Below are 23,165 nucleotides of genomic sequence, written 5' to 3'. Positions count from 1 at the left end.
TGCACAACAGCAAAAGAAAGAAAATGAATATGCACCTGGATTTATGAACAGTGTAGTGCATAATGGTCACTTAATCACAACTTGTGACTTTCTTGCTACCCTTAGAATTCATTTCTTTTTTAGGCAGAGGGCACAATGCCCTGCTGGATGCAGCTGAGCAGGAATTAGTGATATCTGATATTGCAAGAGGAAATTTGAGTGCCTGTTGCAAGGAGGAAGAGAGAAACATGTCCCTCTGCATAGTGGAAGAATACACTTTAATATGCCACAAAGGGAACATACTGTGACCCACATTTGCAAAACAGGAATGTCAAACTGTGTTCTCATCAGCCCTCCCCTAAAGAAACCATTTGGTTTAGTGGAATTAGTTTGGACAGGCCATCCAAAGTGTCTTTTGTTTTGAGGGGGTTTTATCTATAGTGTTGTGCAGCACTTTGCTTTGTTTAACCATCAACAGTTTTCTTTATGTGAAAAACTTTGTCAGCCATGTTTTATAGAATTAGCCAGGAAACAAAAAAACTTTCCAGAACCTGCTTTTAGTTTCAGCTGGGAAACTGCAGCCTCCATGGCAGCCACAGACCAAGGGCTTTGCTTGTGAGAATGGGCACCACTGTGCCAAATATAGCCGAGCTGAGCCAGATCCCACTAGCAGCCAGTTAACGCTGCCCTGACCCCTGCCAGCTGGGGTGATGCTGAGAGTTACCCACTTCCTAAGTGCCTTGTGAATGAAGTGCTTCAGAAAGGATCCCAGGGCCACTGTAGGAAGGATCTACAGTGCCTGGTGTGTCCCCATGCACCCATGGGCTGTCATTTTGCTTCTAAAAGAGTTCATTAGAAAAGTTCCTACAAGGGACCCACAACAGAAAATCTCCTGGATTCCTCCTTTACCTACCTGTACTGTCATCATAAACCACAGTGGCTGACCTCCATTTCAAATACTGCACTAGGTCCAGAATGGCATGGCTGAGGGAAGCGTAGTCGGGGTACAGGTTGACATAGAAAGTGTCCTTGTTATCCAAAGGATGATGCTTCCATCGAAGCTGTATGTGGGGGACTTCCAGGGCATTGCAAATAGACTGCACAGCGTTGGTACAAGAGCCTTGGGAAGGTCCAAATATTGCTACGACCCCCAGGGCCAGCTGGTCACAAGCTGGAAAAGGAAGGGAAAGATGCTGTCAGTGAAGTGTGGGGCACCTCTGTGGGAGAGGTGAGCGTTGGGGCAGCCTTGGGAACACAAACAGCTTCTTCCAGACCTGGCTTATGGAGCAGTGGCTGGACAGACAGGCTTCTGGGCACTGCCTGCCACATAGATAGTAGGTAATTACAACAGTGATGAAAGGCAGAAAAAGAGAGAGAGAGAGGAGCAATTCTGACTGTCTGAACTGGTGGTTAGAGGCACAGACACGTCTCCAGAGGAGAGAGTAACAGCTACGGTGTGTTAGAAGTGCCTGAGCCTCCAGAGTCGTGGAAGAAATACCCAGAGATGGTCAGAATCACCCTGACAAATCCATTTTCCCATCAATTTTACTAGTGGAAGGGGAGCATGCTGCAAAATAATGGTTTTCATAGCTTTTTTCAAGCTTTCACTGAGAAATATCTGTGAGCAGATGTCCCCTCTCTCCAGTGATGCCCCTCTTGTAACTGCGAGCCCAGGCAGCAGGTTTCATTCCTCCCAAAACACAAGCAAACTCAGGCAGCTCTCAGGTCATCAGGCCTACAGCCTTTGCTGTGTAGTCCCATTTCTTTCCTCCCCTTCAGTAATTCAAGTTATCCAATAATGAAAGATGACTGTTAGGAAGAAAACAGAACATCTCCTCTATGGATGTGAAAACTGCCAAGGATACAATAAAATAAACAAAGGCATGGCCTACAGACCTTCACTCAGGATTAGAAGCAAACACTGAAAGGAGTTTTGTGAGGTTTACAGAGGGGAAAAAAAGAGTAGTTGTTCCCCTTATATTAAAATGCCTCTGGAAGGTCAGCTCCTGGAGGACTTCTCATCTAGATCACTGACTAGAGCAGGACAAAATAAGCCTCAAGTGAAACAATGCCTTTTTTTTACCTGAACCAATAGCCACAAAGCTGCTGAGAAATGTGCTGTGCTCTCACCTTTCTTAGTTGCTTCAAAGCTGTCGTGGAAGTGTATCCTTTGAATATCATAGGTTAGTGTTGTGTTAGGCAGCAAAGTTCTGTTTCTGTTAATAATATTGGCAGAAAACCTGAAGGCTTGCTCCTCAGCACTCATAACCTGGGTATTGGGGCCATCTGCGTATTCAAAGATTCCTCCTGCAAGACAAGACCAGACCAGCATTAGGCCAACTGAAGTTTGAATCTTATCACAGTATCCCAGACTGGTGGGGGCTGGAAGGGCCCTGCAGAGCTGCTCCAGCCCCAGCCCCTGCTCCAGCAGCTTCCCCTGGCTCAGGGAGCACAGAAACGTGTCCAGGTGGGGTTGGAAACCTCCTGAGAAGGAGCCTCCACACCCTCCCTGGGCAGCCTGGGCCAGGGCTCCCTCACCTCAGCACCCATCTCCGAGCCCTCATGCAGGAGGCAGGCAGTGCAGCACTGCTGCTTGCTAGGTTTAGTGCCCATCTCATCTTTTATTGTTCCTCATAGAATCTAGAATGCTTAGCAGTGGAGGCAGGAACCTAGCAATATTGTCCAAGTGCATCTTTCTCATTGCATCATGATACAACATTTGGTTATTGACCAAAGGAAAGTTATTAATCTGTATCAAAATCTGCCCATGCTTGTAGCTAAGTTTCTTAGGGCACAGCAAGTCCCTGCACAGCATTACAGCAGAAACAATAAACAAAGCTAAAGTGAGCATGAGATTCATCCCTGGCTTTCTGCTCAAAGCTTTACTGTCCAGAAGATTTTAGCAAGGGGCATCTTTTGTTTTCTAGCATCATCCTAAAGTGATAACTGAGCTCATGTTACATTGATTATCAACTAGCTGGCATTAGGCTTTCTCCTAGTCCAGAGCTTTCAGGGCTGCTTTGGAGCATGTCTTATTATGATAGAATATAGAAAGACTGGTTATGTGGATTATTGGTGTTTGATCCCAAATAAATTCACGTTCCAGACATCCAACTGGATATAATGGGCTTGCTGACAGAAGAATTTCCTGTGCAGCCACCCAATACCTTGAATTCAGTGCGAGACGATGAGAGAGCAGACAGGCAGAAGTAATGTATTTCTGGTTATACTGCTGGGTGCTGAATACATTGGGACAATGTGAAATCTACTGTTGTTGTTCAGGTGTTGAAGAACAGCCACCACATACAACAGCCTCCTCTGTCCTCAGGCCACGTGGGAACGGACAGAGAGTGCCTGACGGCAGATCTGCGCCGCAGCTCCCGCATCGTCCCTCTTGGCTTGGGTGCCTCTCCTTCAGAGATGTTCATTCCAATCATTATTTAAAGAGCCTAATAACCGGCTTGAAACAGCTGATTAATGCATAATCTTCATCATGATTACACAGCATAACTGGCATTAATTTGAAAAGCCAGCTAATTATGAAAATAATTGTTGCAGCTTTTCCGTTTGAGCAAAATGGAGAGTGTCAGCTTGTGCTGTTGAGAGAATGAGGGACATGACATCAGCTGGCTGATCACCAGGCTGGGGGGACCCCATATGTCCTTTGCAACCCTCAACAGGAGGTGAAGCAATGCAAGGCTGGGCTCTCTGCTGCAAAGCATTGGGACAAAGTTGGTCCGTGCTGGCTGTGCTCCCCAGAGAGAGGGATCACATGTGGGTCTTGCAACAGTAACCTCACAGGGACTTCACTCATAAAAGTACCGAAAGTCAATGGGCTATAAAAAGTCAACAACAAAACAGTTCTCACTTTTATATACTACCTATAAACAAGTTTAATCTGAGATAGTAAAGCTAAAGGTCTAAAGGTGTTGTATCTCTCTAATCCATTTCTGCTTCTGCCCTATTTTTAACGTTATTTCAGATGTCTTGGAGATTAATGGATGCTGCTCACTTGACCTGGTGCTAATGACATCTCCCAGTATTGCTTCAGCCTGTTCAGGTCCCAGATTCCCCTCTTCCTTCCTTCCTTCCTTCCCTCCCATAGCTTTGCAGAGAGATAAAAGCCAGCCATGCTGAGGTCTGTCATGCTTTGTAACGTCCCCCTGAGGTTCATGAGAGTATTTGCTGCCTAATTTACCCAGGAAGGTCTCATGCTGTTTCCTTCACCAATCAATACAGCCCACTGACTCCCTGCTGCAATGCCACGTGTTGCTCAGCATGCAGTGAGCTTTCTCAACTTCAGGTTGGCTTTATTTGCATGTATACTGAAAACCTTTTTATGTCATGTTTGTGCACCCTTTAGTGCAATTGGGTGCAGGGCTGGGAGTCAGCCTTGCAGGAGCTGCCTCAGCACAACCTGTTGGTACTCAGGCAGGACAAGATCAAACGTTATCAACTGTTACCACTTTTACATATTTTTTGATGGAGCCATCCATAATTACACCAGACTTCTGGGATTTTAAATATTAATCACCAGGCAGGTTAAATAATTATTCAGTGTCTTCTACCTTTCAAACAGGCTCATTGCACTCCACAGAATGTCAATCAGCATATGGGAAACCCGCTAATTAGAATCAGCTTCGTGTGCTTTATTTTCTGTTGTTTTGTTTGTTGACCACTGATGTTTCTGCAGAGGTGGGAAGCTTTAGAAATTCAAAATGAAAAGGCAAAGCAAATGCCTGAAACTCTCCTTTAGATACAGACCAGAAGAGCAATAGCAGGGCTGGGCCAGGGGAAGGAGGCTGGGTTGTACCTGCTCCAAACAGAGGGTCTCGCTCTGAGTAGCAGAAAATTAGCCTCAGGTGATGATGCTGGCAGAGCTGTGGAATCATCTCAGGAGGGAGGCAGAAAGCAGCCTGGTCAGCGGGACAGGAGCCCTTTTGAGTGCCTGAGCCTGTCCTGAGCTGCGGCTGCACAGCCTGAGTGCAACCAGAGTTATATTTACCTTTGTATAAATCTAAGTCAAGAAAGTCCAGGTATTTTAGGTTTTCACTTTCTCCCCTCTTCCCCTTTTTAACAAAACAAACAGCTTCATTCTCAGAAAGACAATTCCAACAGCCCTCAGTGTGTGGTGTGATCTCTTATCTTTTACTCCTTATGAAATCACCGAGTTACTTAGCTTTGAAGAACAACCATTTCTGATAACACTTTTCTCTCCCCCGCTGACAGTGTTGTTAACACATTTAGACAGCTTTCTGACAGTCTCTTTCCATGTGACATCCTGGAAGAAAGACTCATTTTGAAATAGCTCTTACTAAGGATGGAGCCAGCCTGAGCTCCTCCGGGGCTGCGAGAGCTCCTGCCTCTTTCACAGACCTCTCCTGCCCAGAGACCAACTCCCTTTTTTTTCCCCTCTGAGGTTATAAAATGTCTTTCTTGTTGTACAGCAGGGCTGGCTGTGGCTTGGCAGTTTGTGCTCTTCTGATAGGCTCTGGTTTGGGGACAATATTAGCAAACAGGCAGATCAAGACCGGTGCACTTGAGTGCCTGTTGAGTGCCACTCAGCAGGTCCCTGAGGCAGGATGATGAGAGAGCCCTTCCTCCCAAGACATGCCATCCCCAGGAAAGCTTTGAGAATTGATACTTCTGCTTATCTGACCAGTCCAGAGGAGAGAATTTCACTGTCATGGTCCAGGTCTCTCCAGGGCCAGTGTTTATACTGATAAAGAGAAAAGAGATTACACTTCTGGGAAGTAGAAGAAAAGTTCTCCAGAGCATGAGGTTGTGCAGTGGGAACAGAAGCTGAAACTCCCAGGGCTGCCTGTCAGTGTGGGACTCTACAGTCTAAGATGCAATAATACTGAATGCACTGAAGGCCAGGAGGCAAGAAATATCACCAAAAAAATCAAAAGGAAGAGCAATGACAGATTTGTTCACAACAAGTCTCTCCCTGTGCTTTCCCCCAAGGAGCTGCTACTATAAAATGCTCCCCACAAGTAAATTCAGCTGAAGCTGGAGCTGATCCCTTATTCAGACAGGTGTTGAGTGAAGCCCTTGTACCTGATGTCAATCTCCAAACAGAAACAAAATCACCCTGTAAATTGATGAGTGAGGATGAGTGATTGGGAGCTCCCATCCTTCAGCACCTATTCAGTCAAGGACCCTGTTTACTGCTGGGGAAGCTCTCACACCTTTCCTGCTTCTCCACAGGCCCTCATCAGACTGTCAGACTGCATTGACCTGGGTTGTTCTCCCTGCAGCAGGACCATGGATGAGCTCAATGCAAAGGCAGTAAACAGAACTTGCAAACTTACTGAAGCAAACCTCCTGGGAAGGAGATGAAAACAATTTCTTATGTCTGTCAATGGGTTTCTGATTTTGACAGAACAGGATCTGAGTTCCTGTCCCCTTAAACTGCTGCTGATCATGCATCAGCCCTGTCACTTCAGTGTGGCATCGCTTAATGTGATGCAGCACAGCCACGTATCCAAAGCAATTTCAGGCTCCATAAACATGCATCACGCAAGAGAGACCCTGTGCAGGAATCTGCTGCTGCTCACAGGCTCAAGCTGTCCCCTGCCCATGGAGGTTGCTCCCTCTCTGGATGCTAATTGCTAAGAACCCAGGAGGAGGATCTGACTCCAAACACAGGAAGAGGATTAACCTCAGAGCCGGTGTGTCTGCATTGCTTACACTCAATGTCCTGCCTGTATTCATCACACATCTCTTTTATATGAATTAAAAGGGAATTGAGCCTGTCTCTGAGCAGACAAATGTTACTCCTCTGGCAGTTTCTCTGCCTCTCAGGCCCAGCATATTTCCAGGGCCCCAGGTGTGTTCTGTCTCCATGGGCTGATGAGACCAATGGTTTAGCTGCCCAGCTGGAAGCTTCCTCCATATCCACAACACCCTGCAGTGAGATGGAGCCAAGCAGAGGCTCAGTGCAGCCCCTCTGCGGTTGATCTGTCCAAATAGCCTGGTGGGGAACATTCCAGAACACCCTGCCTTGTATTGCCAGATCTGCTCCCTCACACCCTCAGAGGAGACAAGATGTGGTGCATGGCCCTCCCTCTGCTCTGAACCCCCTGTGAGCTCAGAGGAGCAACAGGCATAGTGGGACTGTCAGTCCTCCAGGTGACCTGGAGCACCATAAAGAGTGAACATGGAAATCGAGACTTGTGACCCTAAAGATGGAGATTTGTAACCCTAAGGACAGCCCCAAGGCACAGGCAGCCTCTGCCAGCACTGCTGCACAGCCACTACTGTGAGACTTCAGCACAGGGCTGAATTTTGGGGGGGAGGGGGGGACAGTCCCACTCTCAGCCTGGCCCCCCAGCACCAGAGACTGATGGGAGGAGCTGAAGCACTGAGCAACATCCCCAAGACCTCAGTTGTCACCAGGGTTTGCAGCATAAAGAAAGGCTGGGCACTTGCTGAGTAATGCCAAGGAAATGAATTCAAGCAGAAAATCAGGTATGCACAATGTGTGTGGCCCATAAGGAGGGATTTTCCTGCCTGCCAGGACAGAAAGCCCGTCACAGCAGGTGGATCCATTCCCAGGAGAGGACGTCTCCCTCTCTTCTTGTTTTGATATTGAATATGCAAAATCCTCTCTCATTTGCACTGTATTAGGTACTTCATGTCACAGGGGGTGACATTCTTCTCCTATGTGTAAGCTGTTTAACAGATGAGCAGTCAAGTGGCAAAGAAATACATTATTAATGTTTCTGGTTAAATTAACTGATTAAAACCACTGTAGCTAGAATGTCTGCATCAGCACTTTACTGGCACTAAATGAGAAATTAATGGCATTTGGTGGCTGCCTCTTTTAGTGAGAAGTAGATAAGGATGGTGTGGGAAGGTGTGCCATCTCGAACAGAACTTACCCCTTGGGTCTGTGGGTCACACAGACTGGGTTTGCTTCACACAAGTGTTCTTGCCCTTGTTGTGCCCAGGCACCAGCACAGCTCATCCCCATGGCTGGGCACAGCTGGGTACACACGGCCATGGGCTGCAGCTTCTAGAAACAAACTTCCCCTCCTTTGCAACTCCTACTCCTTTAGCCTAATTGGCAACGTTTCCTCTGCTATTTCTTTGAACAAGCTGTTCTGGTGTTGTATGTTTTACATCTGAGAAAGAGCATTTACCACAGCAGCAGTGTGTAACCCTGACCAAGGGAGCGGATCAAAGCGCTAATCTGAGATCAAAGGCCTTCAGCAGTGCTACAGCAGAAAGAAATTAACTTAGCAACAGATTTCTTAATGATATTTACATTTTTAATTTGCATAATACATGATTAAAATGAAATGGGCATTTTTGCTTTTTTAAGCAGGCTCAATTAATTAAAAGACAACAAAAAAAAAAAAGGCAGCGTCATAATCTCCTAGAAATAGATTCCCATCAAGATAAGGGCAGTGACAGTGCCAAGGAACTTGTAATTCATCCAATATGCAGCTCACAGCCTACCACCAACCTCCACAAGTCACCACTGAGTTGCAGCCCCAGAAGTCTCCGTGGAGCTGAGCTGCCAGCAGGAGCCCACTGACACCAGTCCCACCAGTTTCCCTCAGCGGTGTCCAGGGGGGGTTGGAAACCTCCCAAGAAGGAGCCTCCACACCCTCCCTGGGCAGCCTGGGCCAGGGCTCCCTCACCTCCTTGTGCTCAAGTGGAACTTTTCATGTTCCATCCTGTGCCCATTACCCCTTGTTGCTGGACACTACAGAAAGTGTCCTCCTCATCCTCCTGACACCCAGCCTTCAGGTACTTGCAAGTCTTGATGAGGTCCCCCATTAGTCTTCTCTTTTCTAGGCTAAACAGCCCCAGGTCTCACAGCCTCTTCTCTAACAGTTATTAGCTCCTGTTTTACCTGGAAATATCAATATACCTGATCAATATGAAATAGAAGGTGTCCTGCAATGAGATGAAGTCTTGCATAAAAATTCAACTCAATTAAAATTACAATTATTGCATGTTCATTAAAGTCTTCTTAAATATTCATTGCTAAGCCCCAGCTAAGAAATGTTAATACCCACCTGGCATGTAGGATACAATATTAAACTTAAGAAATCTAAATTAAATCCTGCACTACATTTAAAAGGAAATAAATCTAAATTAAATGCAATCATTTACAGCATAACCAAATACCAGCAGCCAACTGATTGTTTCTCATTCTTGTGTTGATGCTTCCAAAAATCAGGGCTTTAAAATCAGTGAGATGATGCACTGAATAGCAAATGCAGTTCTGCAAATATTATGACATATTGTTTGTCATCTGCCCTAAATATTTAACAGTTCAGTTGTGCAATATTTGTATGCCACATGCTGAGAATTTGGTCCTGATAGATGCCTAATATGATTGATGAAATGAGTTCCATTCAGGAGCTGACAATCCCAAACTCTCATCAGGGTCTTTGCTGTTAGCACCTTCTGGTTTTTTTTCTCCCTCTTATTAATAGAAAGCAGAGAAAGGGAAGAAAAACCCCACAGAGTTCTTTGGGAAATAGAATGTTTCTGCTTAATCCCATCTGCTCTCTACAGAAACACCTTTGTGTAGGAAAAGATCAAAGGTCTGTAATGGATTTCAACAGGTTTCCAAGAGGTGTGTGGTGCAGGAGGGAGTGATTAAACTGCCCTGTGCTGCTGGTGCTCAGGGGCAGCCAAAGATGTAATTGGGAGATTTAGACACCAATTTTAGCCTTTTTATCTTCCCATTTTAATGTCGTTAAACAGAGAGGAAACTCAGGCTTTGCCAGGCTGTGCTGCTCGCTGTGTGCTGCAGGCAGGAGCTGCCAGCGAGGCTGTGCCCGGGTGGGCGTTTGAGGGGCAGCGCTGGGCTGTGCCTGTGCTCCCCAGAATAGCTCCAGAGCCCATTCTGGGTGAGATGAAGCTTTCCCTCTCTGTTTCCAGGTGGTTACTCTGTACTGGCTGAGCAGGGAGGGAGGAATGGATGTGTTTTAGGGACGTGTTTTTTTGAGGGCCATGAGAGCCAACTTTCCCACTGACAGAGCTGAGAGCATTTCAGTATGAATTGAACCAAATCTGTGCTAATGAAGCTGAATATTCATTATTATGACTAAACAAACTAAGTGAATCACAAATGAAAGTGGGTAAATTATTAGTTTGGTAGCTCAGAAAAGAGGAAATTTGAAGACCATTCCAATTATAGGGGAGGTGGAATAGAAAAGCTTTATTAATAGCTGCAAATTGCATTAAAAATGCATGTTAGTCATTGCATAGTGCATCACACCTTTGTCATCAATGCCAATGGATGTACCCATACCATTTGTCTGCTCAGCAGTGACCTAACCAGTTAATTGTTCACACCAAACTCCAAAGCTTTGATGTTTTGTGCCAATTCTTAGATTTATGATAGTGATCATTGTTTATTTAACACTAAGGACGCTGCTTCCTCAACTACAGCATTGTGAGTTACCAAGGATTATGTATTCAGTGGCTCCTATTGATTCATGCAGAGGTAATTAATGAGATACATCACCCAATGATAAACATGAGCAGTAACACATGCCTCGTTAGCACAAACAAGCAAACTGCTACAGGGAGCATGGAGGGTGGGGGCAGGTCTCTGGAATGGTTAGTGGGATAGTAGCTACCTATTGAAGTCCAACTTCTTTCATCACCTCTGAAGTACACACCTCATTTTCTGGGTTTGGGGGGTTTTTTTTGGTTTTGTTTTTCCTGGAATTGGTTTTTTTTCCCTGCCATTTCTTTTATTATCTGTGTATATCACAGAAACAATATAAATTAAACTGCTATAAACTGAGAGTGACATGAATTCAATGGAAAAAATGATGTGATGTAAGTTAAGCAAGCTTAGGAGGAAGGGACACTTGTGAGTGGGACATGCAAGAGAAGCTTGAAATGCAGCTGAGCTGAATTTGACTTCAACTGAAAAGCGTGTTCAAGGCAGAGATTTCTGACAGGAAAGCTGAGAAGTGAAGGTTTCCTATTTTCCACCCTATTTATAAACCAGAGAACATGAGCTGGCATTCCTTCTCTCTAGAGTGGGTCTGCAGGGAAACCACATGAAGTTGGGCAAAACAATCCTCCTCCTCTTCCTGCTGTGTGTGGGACGAGCAGCCATGGAACAGCCCCACCACGGCTCCCAGTCCCACGCCTGGGCCACAGGTCTGAACCAGGGACTGGTTTATCCCTGGCTTATTCTCTAACTTACAGATGACTGGTGCAGAACTCAAGTAATATCTTCGGTTTGAATGAGCTAAGTGAGAAAAACCATGATTAATAAGCAGTAGAATCCCTCTGAAAGCAAATGTGGAGAGAATCTGCAGGCACGATGCTGCAGTGCTGAGCATGTTCTGTGCATTGCTTTCTCCTTGATGCATGTAATATGCTTAAAGGCTGTTTGGAAAAGATGTTTCTAGTGTCTTCTAGTGTCCCAGCAGTAAGTGGGACTCTGCTGGGTGGCAGGGAAAGTTTTGAGCAACTTCTCACAGGAGTCACTGTTACAACTCCTTGTCACCAGAAATGGCTCCACACCTACCCCTGCCCTGCCTGCTCAGTACAGCCTTGTGTGTGCAACTGCTCACTGTGGCTGTGCTGGGGCTGAGGGGATCTGGGCCACCACAGAGCTGCAGCAAACCCCAGGGCTGCTTCAAAGGCAATGCCCAGCAATGCCCAAGCCCACACTGAGCTGTGTGGGGTTGAGCTTTGCAGGTGTCCTGCTCGGTACTGTGAGTTTTTGAAGCTGGTCTGGCAGCTCAGCTGCTCTGCCAGGGTCTGTGTGTGTACAGTCCACGTGCTTCGTGGGGATTCCCTTAATTAAAATCAACTAGTAACATCTTGGGGCTGTAATAATGAAAATACATGAGTTAGCATTGGAAATCAATAGTGTTATTTGTGGTCCTGCTGTGGACCTTGCTGCTGAAACGTTGAAACAGGCAGAAAAGACCTGAAATTAAAAACATAAAGTGAGATAATAAGGCTCCTTCATGCTGATATGCTCTCCCCTTTCTTCCCCCATTCCTGTGCAAGTGAAGGGGTGGGTGCAGTCCTTGCCCCCCTCACTGGTGCCCCAGCACAACCTCCCTCTTTGAAGCAGAAGGGCAGCTACCAGGATGTCCAGGGCTGTGGAGATGACTTTGCCTTCTTCTGAGCAGGGTGCAATGTAGATCTCTAGGCTTTACTCAGGTCCCTCTTGGGCAACTACTTGCAAGAAATGCTGTGTGAATTCTTTTACTTCCTAAATACTGTTTATGGAAATACTTCAAAGCCTGACCTAAGTCATATCACACCAGACAGTGAGTTGGAATAACCCTCCTGCTTAGTGTTTCGCTCAGCTTTGTAGTGTAAAAAGGATCCTACAGCTTTATAGTGTAAAGAGAAAAACCAGCCACCAGCAAGAAGGCAAGAGGAAAAAAGATATGCCTTTTAAAACTTGCAAGTGGTAGGATTAAGGCCTGGGGAAGGTGATTCTTTGCTGAAGATCAGCAGTGAGTTTGGTACCGAGTCCCAGTGCCCTTCCTGCAATGGCAACGCTCCTTCTGACGGGTTTTAGGGACTTGCTGGCTGGAGCTCTGGGCCATGCCACACCTGCCTGTCCCCTCCTGGTAGACATGAGCCACTTCAATGCCCAGAAGAAAGTGACTGGAAGCTGTGCTGTAATGGCTTGTGATGCTTTGCCACCCAGGAAAGCACTTGGAAGATCTGGGAGGAATGATCTTGGTTTGCTCTGCAGAAGCCCTGGAGTTTATGCCACTTTTGAGTCACCATTTAGGACACTGGAAGCTCCCCTTGGCTGAAGGAAGGACAAACGTTCCCAGGGTGGAAATGCTTTCCCCAGGAGGACAAGCACAACACAGCTACATGGAGCTCCTCTGAGCTAGAATTGCTTTTGTCAGATGAGGCAGCAATGGGAACTAGGAATAAAACTGGTGCCACATTAGCACTTTTGCAGCTGGGGAGGGGAACCCTTTGTGCTGGAAGGGGCTTTCCCTGGAGCAGTGTTGAGAGGTGAGGTGTGTCCAGGAGAGCTGAGGGAGGCTCTGCCCATTCCTGCTCCCTCACAAATGCTTTTATTTTTAGACAAGAGCTTTTGCCAGTGGCCTGGTGATCCACAGACATTTCTTACCCTTGGGGAGAGGTAAATGTGGAAGCAGCAACTGTGCTTAATATTAAATGACTTCACTTCTAGGATATGTCCTGAGGAAAAGTGACTAAAGGCATTGACCAAATGATACAAGGGAAAAATACTGACTGAACTAGCAGAACAGCTCTCTTGTTCAGTTCTGCAGGGCTCTGCTACTGAGCTGCTCTGCAGTTTTTCTTTCAAATACCACTTTCAGGTGCTGGTGCAATCCTTTCAGGTGTGTGTGCTTTCTGACAGGATCTGTAATGATTGAGGCTGTGTACATAGGGACAGGTGACTGGATAGCAGCATGAGCTGAAATTGGACTGGTTTTGGGACTGGGAGTATTAGGAAATGCATTGGAACTTGTGCAACTTAATCCAAACTGCAGTGCAGATGTGGGGGAAATGCAGAGAGTAGAGGAAAACAGATTTTCTTGTCCTTTCTTGTATCCTTCTAGGCAGGAGCAACCTGTTAGAGAATCACAGAATGGTGGGGGTTGGAAGGGTCCTTCAGAGATCATCTAGTCCAGCCCCCTGCCAAAGCACCTAGGTCAGGTCACACAGGAACATGTCCAGGCAGGTTTGAAAACCTCCAGAGATGGAGAATTTGGAAAAGCAGAGTGAGGGTTTGCAGCCTGATGTGTTTTGTGGGCCTCAGCTCAGCCTTGCCCAGCCCCTGCCCTTGCAGCAGCTCCCTGCCCTGTGTCTCCCCATGGGACAGGTCTGCAGGAGCAGTCTGCAGGCTGTGAGCCCCCAGGAGAGCTGCCCTGCTGCTCCTCACCCAGGCTTCAGCACAAAGAGTGACTTGCAAATCCTCCTCTTGCAAAGCCTCAGCCATATCCCTGATGGTACCCTACAGTGCTCACTTCAGAGAGTTTAATTGCCATAATCCTTTTCCATGTTGTAGTAATAAAGTGCTTGCTTCCCCAATAAACAGGAGTTAATTTGAGTGCACTCAAGCACTCTGTTCAGTTTTTTGGATTTGGGAGGCACTTCCTGAAGCATTCATGTTGAACTAACAAATTTTTATTAATGCTTTCAATGGAGATGAAAATGATGTGTTATCTCAGAGATGTCAGGCTTGATGAAACCAAAAAATCCCACTGGTTCAGCCTCTCTCCTTCTGCTTTGTGTAGCTGAGCCTTAATGCAGTAATGATACTGCAATACCCTCTGAGATGAATAGAGAAGCCCTAACTGGATTAGTATGCTGAACTGTTTATTCCAGCTGGGCTTTCTGTGTTCACAAGAGCTTCTCTAAACTTCATTCATTAACATGCTGCTAAAACAAGTGAATGGTTTTGAAATGTAGGTTTGGTCTTTATATTTTCTCTCACCTAAGTGAGCCTACAACTATTTATTTCCTCCTGTAGAGTAATCCCAACATAAATCCTAGGAGCAGCCAGGTTAATCTCTTTGGCAATTGAACCTGGTCAATAGAATCCAATGGAAGGTTGAGCTTATTGGATTGGACAGCAGAGAGAACCCAGACTTCATTTCCTTTATCCCTTAATGAAGGGATGGCTCAGCAGCACTCTCATCTTGAGGAGCACCACGCTAGGGCAGTCAGCACAGCAGTTTGGGGGCTTTGGCTGCTGAGGATGCAGCTGGTCAGGCATGGAGCTGTGTGGCTGATTTGCTGGGCCTGCAAGGACAGGGCTTGTTGGCTGGTGGCCCAGCTCTGCAGAGGGGTGGGTGACAGGACCCACAGGCTGGTGGCCCAGCTCTGCAGAGGGGTGGGTGACAGGACCCATAGGATGGTGGCCCAGCTCTGCAGAGGGGTGGGTGACAGGACCCATAGGATGGTGGCTCAGCTCTGCAGAGGGGTGGGTGACAGGACCCATAGGATGGTGGCTCAGCTCTGCAGAGGGGTGGGTGACAGGACCCATAGGATGGTGGCCCAGCTCTGCAGAGGGGTGGGTGACAGGACCCATAGGATGGTGGCCCAGCTCTGCAGAGGGGTGGGTGACAGGACCCACAGGCTGGTGGCCCAGCTCTCTGGGGGGGTGGGTGATGGGACACAAACTAAGAGAATGCAGCAGAGATGTGTGCAGCCCTGTGTGTGCTTAGGTGAGGCTTTTCCTTCTATGCAGATTTTGCTGCTAATAATGCTGTTTTTAGCTTCCTCATGCAGAACTCACACACACATGTGTTTCTGATCTCTCTAAGTCTTACAGAGTATATTGCATGAATAGAAAAAACTGATTTTATTCCTTAAGAGTTCTTCAGATAATCCTTGCTGGTTAAGTGCTGAAACAAAGATATGTAAAGGTCTATTTCTGCAGGAGGAACACAAGTTAAAGGTCACAGGGAGAACATGTGAGGATTGCCTGTGGAGCTAAAGGGATAAACACAAATGTCTTTCTTCTCTCATTTTCTTGATGCTCACCCACCAGCAGTGGAAATAATGCAGCCTTTTCCACAGGAGAAGAGGGGGAAGAAAGGCATCTTAGCTGTGCTGAAGGGCTACATGTCCTGCATCTCTTTCTGCAAGTTTTCATTTTTAAAGTAGTATCAGGTACTAATAACTAAGCCTTTTCTTGATTTAATAACAAGGAATCTTGCCCATGTCAAAGGCAGCGTTAGAAATGATGGGGCCAATTAACTCCCAGGGTTTCCCCTTGACCTTTGAAGGCTGCACTGAGATATACTTTGTATAAATAGACTAAAATAATATCCAAGGATGATGATTGTTTCTCCAGTTTAGAAGCAGAAAAGGCTTTCCTTAAATAAATATGGCAAGTGTGTGCAGAAAGGTCAGCAAACTGAGTCCCACAGCCAGTGCAGAGGCTGGTATTTAAACCCCAGCCTGTTTCAGAGCTGAACACTGCTGTGATGGGGTAGGATCCCTTTAGCAGTGTCCTCAGGTGCAGCCATGTGGGGCTTCTCCACATTTTTCTTTCTGAAAAGCACTTGATTATCTCTGGAAGTTGAGTGTCAGGAGGGACAACTGCCCTTGCAGGCTTTGCAGCCTCTGTCAGGACAAAAGCTCTGGTGGTGCCTTGAGTCTGGCCTTGGAGATGCTGCTTCCACCTCACCCATGGTTGATCTGTTTGCCCAGTGCCTGACAGACCAGCTCCTGCTTGTCTCCTGCTCCCTGGGTGCTCTGGAGGCACAGTGCAGTGGGGGTGGATGCTCTCAGAGGCCTGAAAACACCCCGTTCTTGCCTTGGTTGTTCCTGTCAGCTTCTCTGGATGTCTGGGCCCTGCCATCTGGGACCAGTCCTCCCAGGAAGATGAGAGGTTTCTGCAGGCCAGTGGGGAAATGGTGTTGGGAACTCTGCAGAAGTCTGTGTGACCCTGGGTATCTCAGTCAGAGCCCTCCTTCCCCAGCCACAGAGAAAGGCTGCAAGTATTAACAGTTGAGATCTCCACCAGCCCTGAACTTCCCTCTCAAAGTGACCCCATCACACAGAGCCCAGTCCTGGTCTGTGTTTTGGCTGTGTGGACCATGCAGCATCTCCTGGGCTCTCCCCTCCAGGGACACGCTGCTGTAGGTTGTTTCTCTCCAGCTCTTTCGGAGCAAGGCAAAGCTCTGCTTGGGCAGTTCAGCTCACCACGTGTATGGAGCAAATACTTGGGGTCTCCATGAACATCTGCTGGGTGCCTGCCCTGCAGCCTGGGCTGGGACTGACCAAGCCAGGACACCCCTCCACCCCAGCACAGCTTTGTCCTGCTGGTGTTCCCGCTGCCCACGTGCTGCCTGCACCGATTAATGAGGAGGCACTTTTGGGCAGAGCACTGGGGAGTTGCTTTAATCACCATGTTACAAGGTATTTGTGCTTAAATTAATGTGGGCTGTGTTTTCCTCCCATTACACAAACTTAGTTAAAACACCACTTAAGCGTGCAGCCTCCTAACAGATTCTTTAGTAAGTGGCTGTGGCTTTATCTACTGATTAATAACCACAAGCTGGATTGAAGGTCACAGTGTTATGTTCTCCATGGGCATATAAAAATAAACACATAAGATGTCCTTTCAGTAGTTCTGTGCAGGAATTGTGCAGGGGGCCCAGAGCATAAACATGGCCATAAAATCATTGTAACATCACACAGCTCAATGACAATATATTGTCTAATTATGGAAGGCTCAAAGACATCTTGAAGAAGATATAAAGTGGAAATGTACATCTATGGCTGGATCCAGGATGAACCCTGAGGAGACTGGGAAAAGAAATGGGCATTAATGAGTAGTGTGAAAATAAGGACTTGTGGAAATTCAGCTGTAAAAAGATGGGGAAAAGGGGTTGTCTATATAACTAGGAAACAGCTAAAACAACAGACCAAAAGGGAAACATAAAGCTGGAAATTGGGTAATAAATCTCTGCCCTCATCAAAGAAGAGACAGTTCTATTGGAAAATAAAAACAACACTCTAGAACACAACAAAGTGGAATTTATAGTCCAATTAAAAATGCACAACTAAAAACAGAAAACCTCAAACACTTTTCTTCTTACTTTAGGTAAAATACAGTGAACACAGCATATCTGGGGGGAAAAGACAACTAGAAACTGCAACAAAACAATAGCTCAATGGGCATTTGAGGAAAGGTTTCTCCCTGCCTCAGAGATGCTCTGCAAAGTCCCAGCTGTTCCAGAGCTGCTGCTTCCTCAGGACTTGGATTCCCACTTGCTTTATGCCAGTCAAAAGTCTGGCTCTGGAGCTCCAGCCTGAGATTGAGAGACCATGAAAAATGGAGCCTGAGGAAGAAATGGTCTCACCTTGCTCAGGCCTTACAGGGGACAACTGCACTGTGTGTGACAGGGGTCATGATTTAAACCTGACACTTTTAAGCTACTGGGAGAGGCAACTGGAAACTGGAGACAGGATGGAGGCTTGTGCCCAGAGTGGCATCAGCAGAGGAAGCTGTAACAGGAGCCCAGAGCAGCCCTGTGGCTCTCATCCCCAGGGGAAATGCAGTGCCATAGCATTAATGTACTACAAACCTAATGAAACAGCCCACAGCTCAACGACAACAGATTGTCTAATTATAGAGGCCACAAAGACATCTTTAACCATCATATAAAGTAGAAGTGCAGATATGAGGATGAATCTAACTGCCAAAGAATATGGAAAAGGGGGAGGAATATGAGTTGCTGCACAGGGAGAGCATTTCCCTCCTGGCTGATGCTGGTGTTAGCACCAGGGAGCAGAGAGTGACCCCTGGTAATGCTTCTGTGGGGAGAGAGAACATCCATGGAGAGAGGGAGGGAGAAAAGCAAACACCATTATTATCACAAATGCTCCTGAAAACTCAAGGCAGCTTTTGCATGAGCAACAAAAGCTGCACTAGCCACACAAACCATCTGGAGCTCCCTGTGGGGATTCAATAAACTTCCTCAAATTGCTTTAGACATTTTCCACTCTCTCCACTCATTTTATGTGCAGAGTTCAGTGAGACACTGTTTCCTATTTGTCACTTATATTTGGGTCGTTTTTCTTCTCTCTGCCAATACTTTGTTCTCCTGGCTCTCTAGTCTCTCATGTCCTTCCCAACACCAGCTCTCAGCACAGGTCTCACAGCACCGAGCTGGGTCCCAGCACCCGCCAGGGTTCAACCACCCCCTTGGAGTGCCACAGTGCTGAGGCAATTGCCAGGAACATGACTCAGCTGCCCATGCCCTCCCTTCCTCTCTAACAGAATTGCTGTCCTTTCTCTTCAGCTCCTGTCCTGCTCCATCCTGCCTGGGCTCCAGCCCTGCTGCAGTGCAGGCAGCGGTGCCAGCAGCACCAGCTGGTGACCATGTCTCTGTCTGTCTGCTGCTTATCAGGAGCTGAGCCACAGACACTCGTACTCCAGCAGTGAATTATGATATAAAAATAAGCATAGGCCTGATTATTGGCTTTGTCTGCTTTTTGCAAACAGATGCTCCATTGTTTATTGAGCCTGTTCTCCAAATCCACCGACATGTACATGGTATTTTAGATTTACAAGCACTCTTGTATCTTAATTTTTAAAGTGCACCCTTTAAGTGCATTTTGTGTTGTCTGTTAACAGAACCTTCTCCCACAGGACAGTGTATTTAGCAGTGACCCAAGACCAGAAGGGCTTTGTTTCCCAACCCTACCAGAAAAACAGATCCCACTACAACCTTGATCTAAAGAAAGCACATGCAGCCCTCCCTCACTGGTGACTCCTGGCTCAGAGTCTGATGGTTGTCTTCTAGACAACATGAAAACGTGCTGAAGTGCTGGTTGTTAACTGATCATCCCATCTTGAAAGATGAACTCTTAGGAAATTGCCCAGTGCATGTTCTCTGCTCTAGTGCATGACTAAATAGGTACTTCAGGATAGACTTAATTTGCTCAAATACAGGTCTTCTGTGAACAGATGAGCTCCCACGATGATAAAATCAGCTTGTGTCAAACATCCTTATCTGTACAATGCTGTCCCCTGTCTGTTTGCAGACATGGTCTGTCTATGGCAAGCAGATTCATTAAAAACATCAATTGTACATGGGGAATGTGTTGAAGTATTAGGCCTAGCATTGTTATGCACATGTTAGATAGAAGAGAATCCTTTCCTATTCATCTTGTTTGTGACATTTTCAAACCTCAGGCCTGTCCCACCTGCCAATGTTGCAAGAGTGTGTCCTGAATAAGGGGATTTGGTGAAGCTGTGCAGTACTCAGCAATTTCACCTCCCAGGGATACACAGGAACAATTTTCCTTGTGCTCCTTGTCATTTCAGGTTTCATTTCTGAGGAAACTTAAAAGAAAACTCAACCCAAATTACTCTGTATTTGCCTCCCATCAGAGCAAAATTATATGATAGCTTTTACTTGATTTGTGCATGAAACCCCATGTCTGACTTAGCCAAGTACTTTGTGTGTGTCCTGCTAAATAAGAAGGAAATGCAGGTACTTGAAAGGTTGAAACCCAACCTTGAATCACTGACTCTCAGCAAGCTTAGCTTCAGCTCTCCAGCCAGAGGAGATGTGGAAGGGCACCTCCTTTCTGAAGCCCTTTAGCAAGGGCTTTAGTCAGAGCTTCTCCTGAATGGAGGTGACTGTGGTTCCAATCCCTGGAGCTACTCTGGGCAGACAGCGATGCTGCCCTGTCCTGGTTCTTCCTCAGCTGGGGCAGGCAGCCAATAATGCTGCAAATAACCAAGATCTTTCTGAGCACCTGCATTTCCAGTGGGCTTTAATGGGAAGACAGTAATTGCTGCCTGAAATGTTTAATGCTGTAATGACCAATGATTTTGCTGTGGTGCACAGTGCCAGGAGAGGCCTGTCTGAATGGAAAAAGCCTGTGCAAGAAACACTGACCTAGGCCAGACACTCTCTGCTGATGATGCCAGATCTAGGTTTGTTCTGCTTCTAAAATTACAGCAGAGCAAATGTTCTAAGCATCTTGGGGACAGTTGTCTCTTCCCTGGGTTCTTCAAAGGAAAAAGCTGCTTTTGTCAGACGTCGCTGAGGTCACTTAGAATGCGACACAACAGCACTCCGTGGCTTTCAACAGTGTTTTCAATTAACACCAAAATCTAAGACAAGTACATAATCACAGGTATTCGAGTGCCACGGGACTGAGAGGAGATGCAGACTGCAAATGCAGTGTCTTTAGAAAGCCAGCTAAAAAAAGCTTTCCACGCAGATTAGTCTGACATGTGCTTTTTCACTTGTGTGTGTCACCAAGGGGATGATATTTAGATAATTTTGACAGAAGGAGAGAGCACTTTGCTCCATAAGGACTAAGATTGGTCCCAAAAAGCAAAAGTCCAATGGGGAGTGTGGTGAGTGGCAGCAGGCACAGCTCAGCTCTGCCCAGTTGTGAGCACAACAATCAAATAAAGAACCAGTGCAGAAGCCGTTCTGCCATCAAGAACCTGATAAGCAGCCTGCAAACGAGGATGATGTCCCCTGGTAGCTGAGACTTTGCTATTAGGATTAATTTTTAATGTCTGGCTTTGTTCATGGATCATATCTATACAGCCCAAATCCAACCCTGGATCCATGGCCTGTCAGTCTTCCTCCCATCCTTCACCTTGCAAATCTCACAGGCTGGTGCTGAGAGAAGGGCCGTTGGCCACAGGGAAGCAGATCACTTGCCCCTTGGGTCAGCCTGGCCCTTACTTCTCAGCTGGGTTGTGTATCATTGCCATTTGTGCAACTTTATGATTGCATTTATATTCATCATTTTAAAGTGCACTTGAGACACTCAGCAGGGCACCTTGTTAGACGAGGTTGTGCCCCGAGATGCTTTGAATCCATTATGCAAGTGGGATGCAGAGAGCAAGGGGAGGGAAGGGCGGGTGGGGGAGCTGAACAATGCACAGATAAAACTGTGAGGTGCTTTGGAAACCTTGCTTGTGTCTTGATGTGTTTCTGCTGCTTGTGTGTGGGATTAGCTCTGCCAGCACCCATCAGTTGCACCCAGAGTGCTCGTGCTGCCCGTGGCCATGGCAGCAGCCTTGGCCTTGCAGGAGTGTCACTGGGTGCCTTGCAGAGCCCCTTCGAGACACCATTTGCTGTGTGATCATCTCATCCCTCGGGAGGTCTCGCAGCAATCATCTCCTTTGATTCTTGCCCTTGGTCTGAAAGAGCTTGACTTTTAAACCAAATTGCAGCACTTGAAATGATGTGCAGATCTGCAGCTATCTCCGAGCACGACTGGTGGTTTCTTAGTGCCTGGGGACAAGTGGCTTAGAGAGGGAAATCTTTGGCTCCTCCAAATAGCCACAAATCACCTGAGTCTGGGGCCACTTTTGTTGCTTTTGATACCCAGGAAAAACATCAGTGAAAATTCAACAGGGACAGGAGTTTGGAAGTCAGATATTAGATTTGTGCCCTAGAAAAGCAAGTAAAGAGGAGGAACCTTTATTATTAAGTATCCCTGTAGCTCAGACTATCTGAGACTAAATTCACCTGGCTGATTCAATTGAAAACACTATTTTCAACACCAAGATGCATCTGTCCTCACTTCCCCTAATGAAATTATTTAGCACCCTACTATTACACTGCTTCAAGAAATAAGATTCACTGGATGATAAAAATGACACAAAAAGTGGATGGAGGCAGAGGAAGTGTGGATGGAGAGACAGAGTACCCTGAGCACTTGTGCCACATAGTTACACTTGATAGAAACTTCTTGTTGTAGCAGAAGCACTAACTGCTTTACAGATATGCTGGCTTCTGTTTTATTCACAGATAGCTAAAGACAGCACATTGTTTAGAGTTTTTGGCTCAGGAACATGTAGGATGTGTTACTTCCCTGCAATGGGAAGGGTTGGGAGGGGAGGAAGATCCACTGTAAAACCTAAAGGCCTTCACCCCTTGGTCTGGAATTGTATGAACTCTTCACTGCTAACACATAGCCCTCAAAGGTGATGTCTTCTCTAGGGAGGCTTCAGAGTTAGGCTCAGAGTGGTTTTTTTCCCCCCTAAAATGTGATGGGAAAGCAAGAAATGCCAGACTCCACCTTAATACCCACAACCTGTGCCATGCAGGCTGCTCCAGATGCACCTTATCAGCTTCTGTGCCTTTTAACGGAGATGGGGATTGGTCTCTCCATTAATGAATGACAGGACAAGAGGAAACGGGCTCAGGTTGCACCAAGAGAGGTTTAGAGGAAGAACTTTTTCCCTGAGAGGGGTGTCAGACACTGTCCCAGGCTGCCCAGGGAGGTGGGGGAGTCCCCAGCCTGGAGATATTGAAGAGGCACAGCTGAGGTGCTGAGGGACGTGGTTTAGTTTAGTGATGAGCTCGGCAGTGGGAGGTGAGTGGTTGGACTCTATAATCTTCAAGGTCTTTTCCAACCATAATAATTCTGTGATTCACCACCCTCCCAAATGCCTCCTTGTGTTAATTTATGCCCATCATCTCCTGTCTCCACACAGCTCTGTCCCCATTCACGCCAACACCAAAATCCAGCACTGAATTAGAGAGGGGGCTGTATCATCTGGATCCCAAACCTCCTCAAAGAATGAAGTAGGATTTATTTGACAACGTTGTTCCATGAAAATATGTTGAGAGGCATTACATTAGTGCTGCTGCTAAATGCCTCATTAAGTGACTTTCCTGTCAGCTCTGCCAAGCTTACATTAACTGGTTCATCCTGCTTTCCTCTCTTGCTGTCTCCCT

The 23,165-nt window shown here is 46.6% G+C and overlaps 1 protein-coding gene across 1 annotated transcript in view; it reads right to left on the bottom strand.

Moving 5' to 3' along the window:
• Positions 1-23,165, bottom strand: part of GRIK3 (glutamate ionotropic receptor kainate type subunit 3) — a 108,077-nt gene that overhangs the window by 48,894 nt on the left and 36,018 nt on the right. Inside the window, exons 2-3 of the mRNA XM_062014310.1 lie at positions 2,110-2,286; positions 893-1,150 (exon numbers count right to left, since the gene is read on the bottom strand). Of these exons, the coding sequence (XP_061870294.1) occupies positions 893-1,150; positions 2,110-2,286 (435 nt within the window). The remainder of the gene's footprint in view (positions 1-892; positions 1,151-2,109; positions 2,287-23,165) is intronic.

This window comes from Colius striatus, chromosome 24, assembly GCF_028858725.1.
Source record: "Colius striatus isolate bColStr4 chromosome 24, bColStr4.1.hap1, whole genome shotgun sequence".
In the NCBI taxonomy this organism is placed as follows: Eukaryota; Metazoa; Chordata; class Aves; order Coliiformes; family Coliidae; genus Colius; species Colius striatus.
This window is presented reverse-complemented; position numbering and strand designations above follow the sequence as displayed.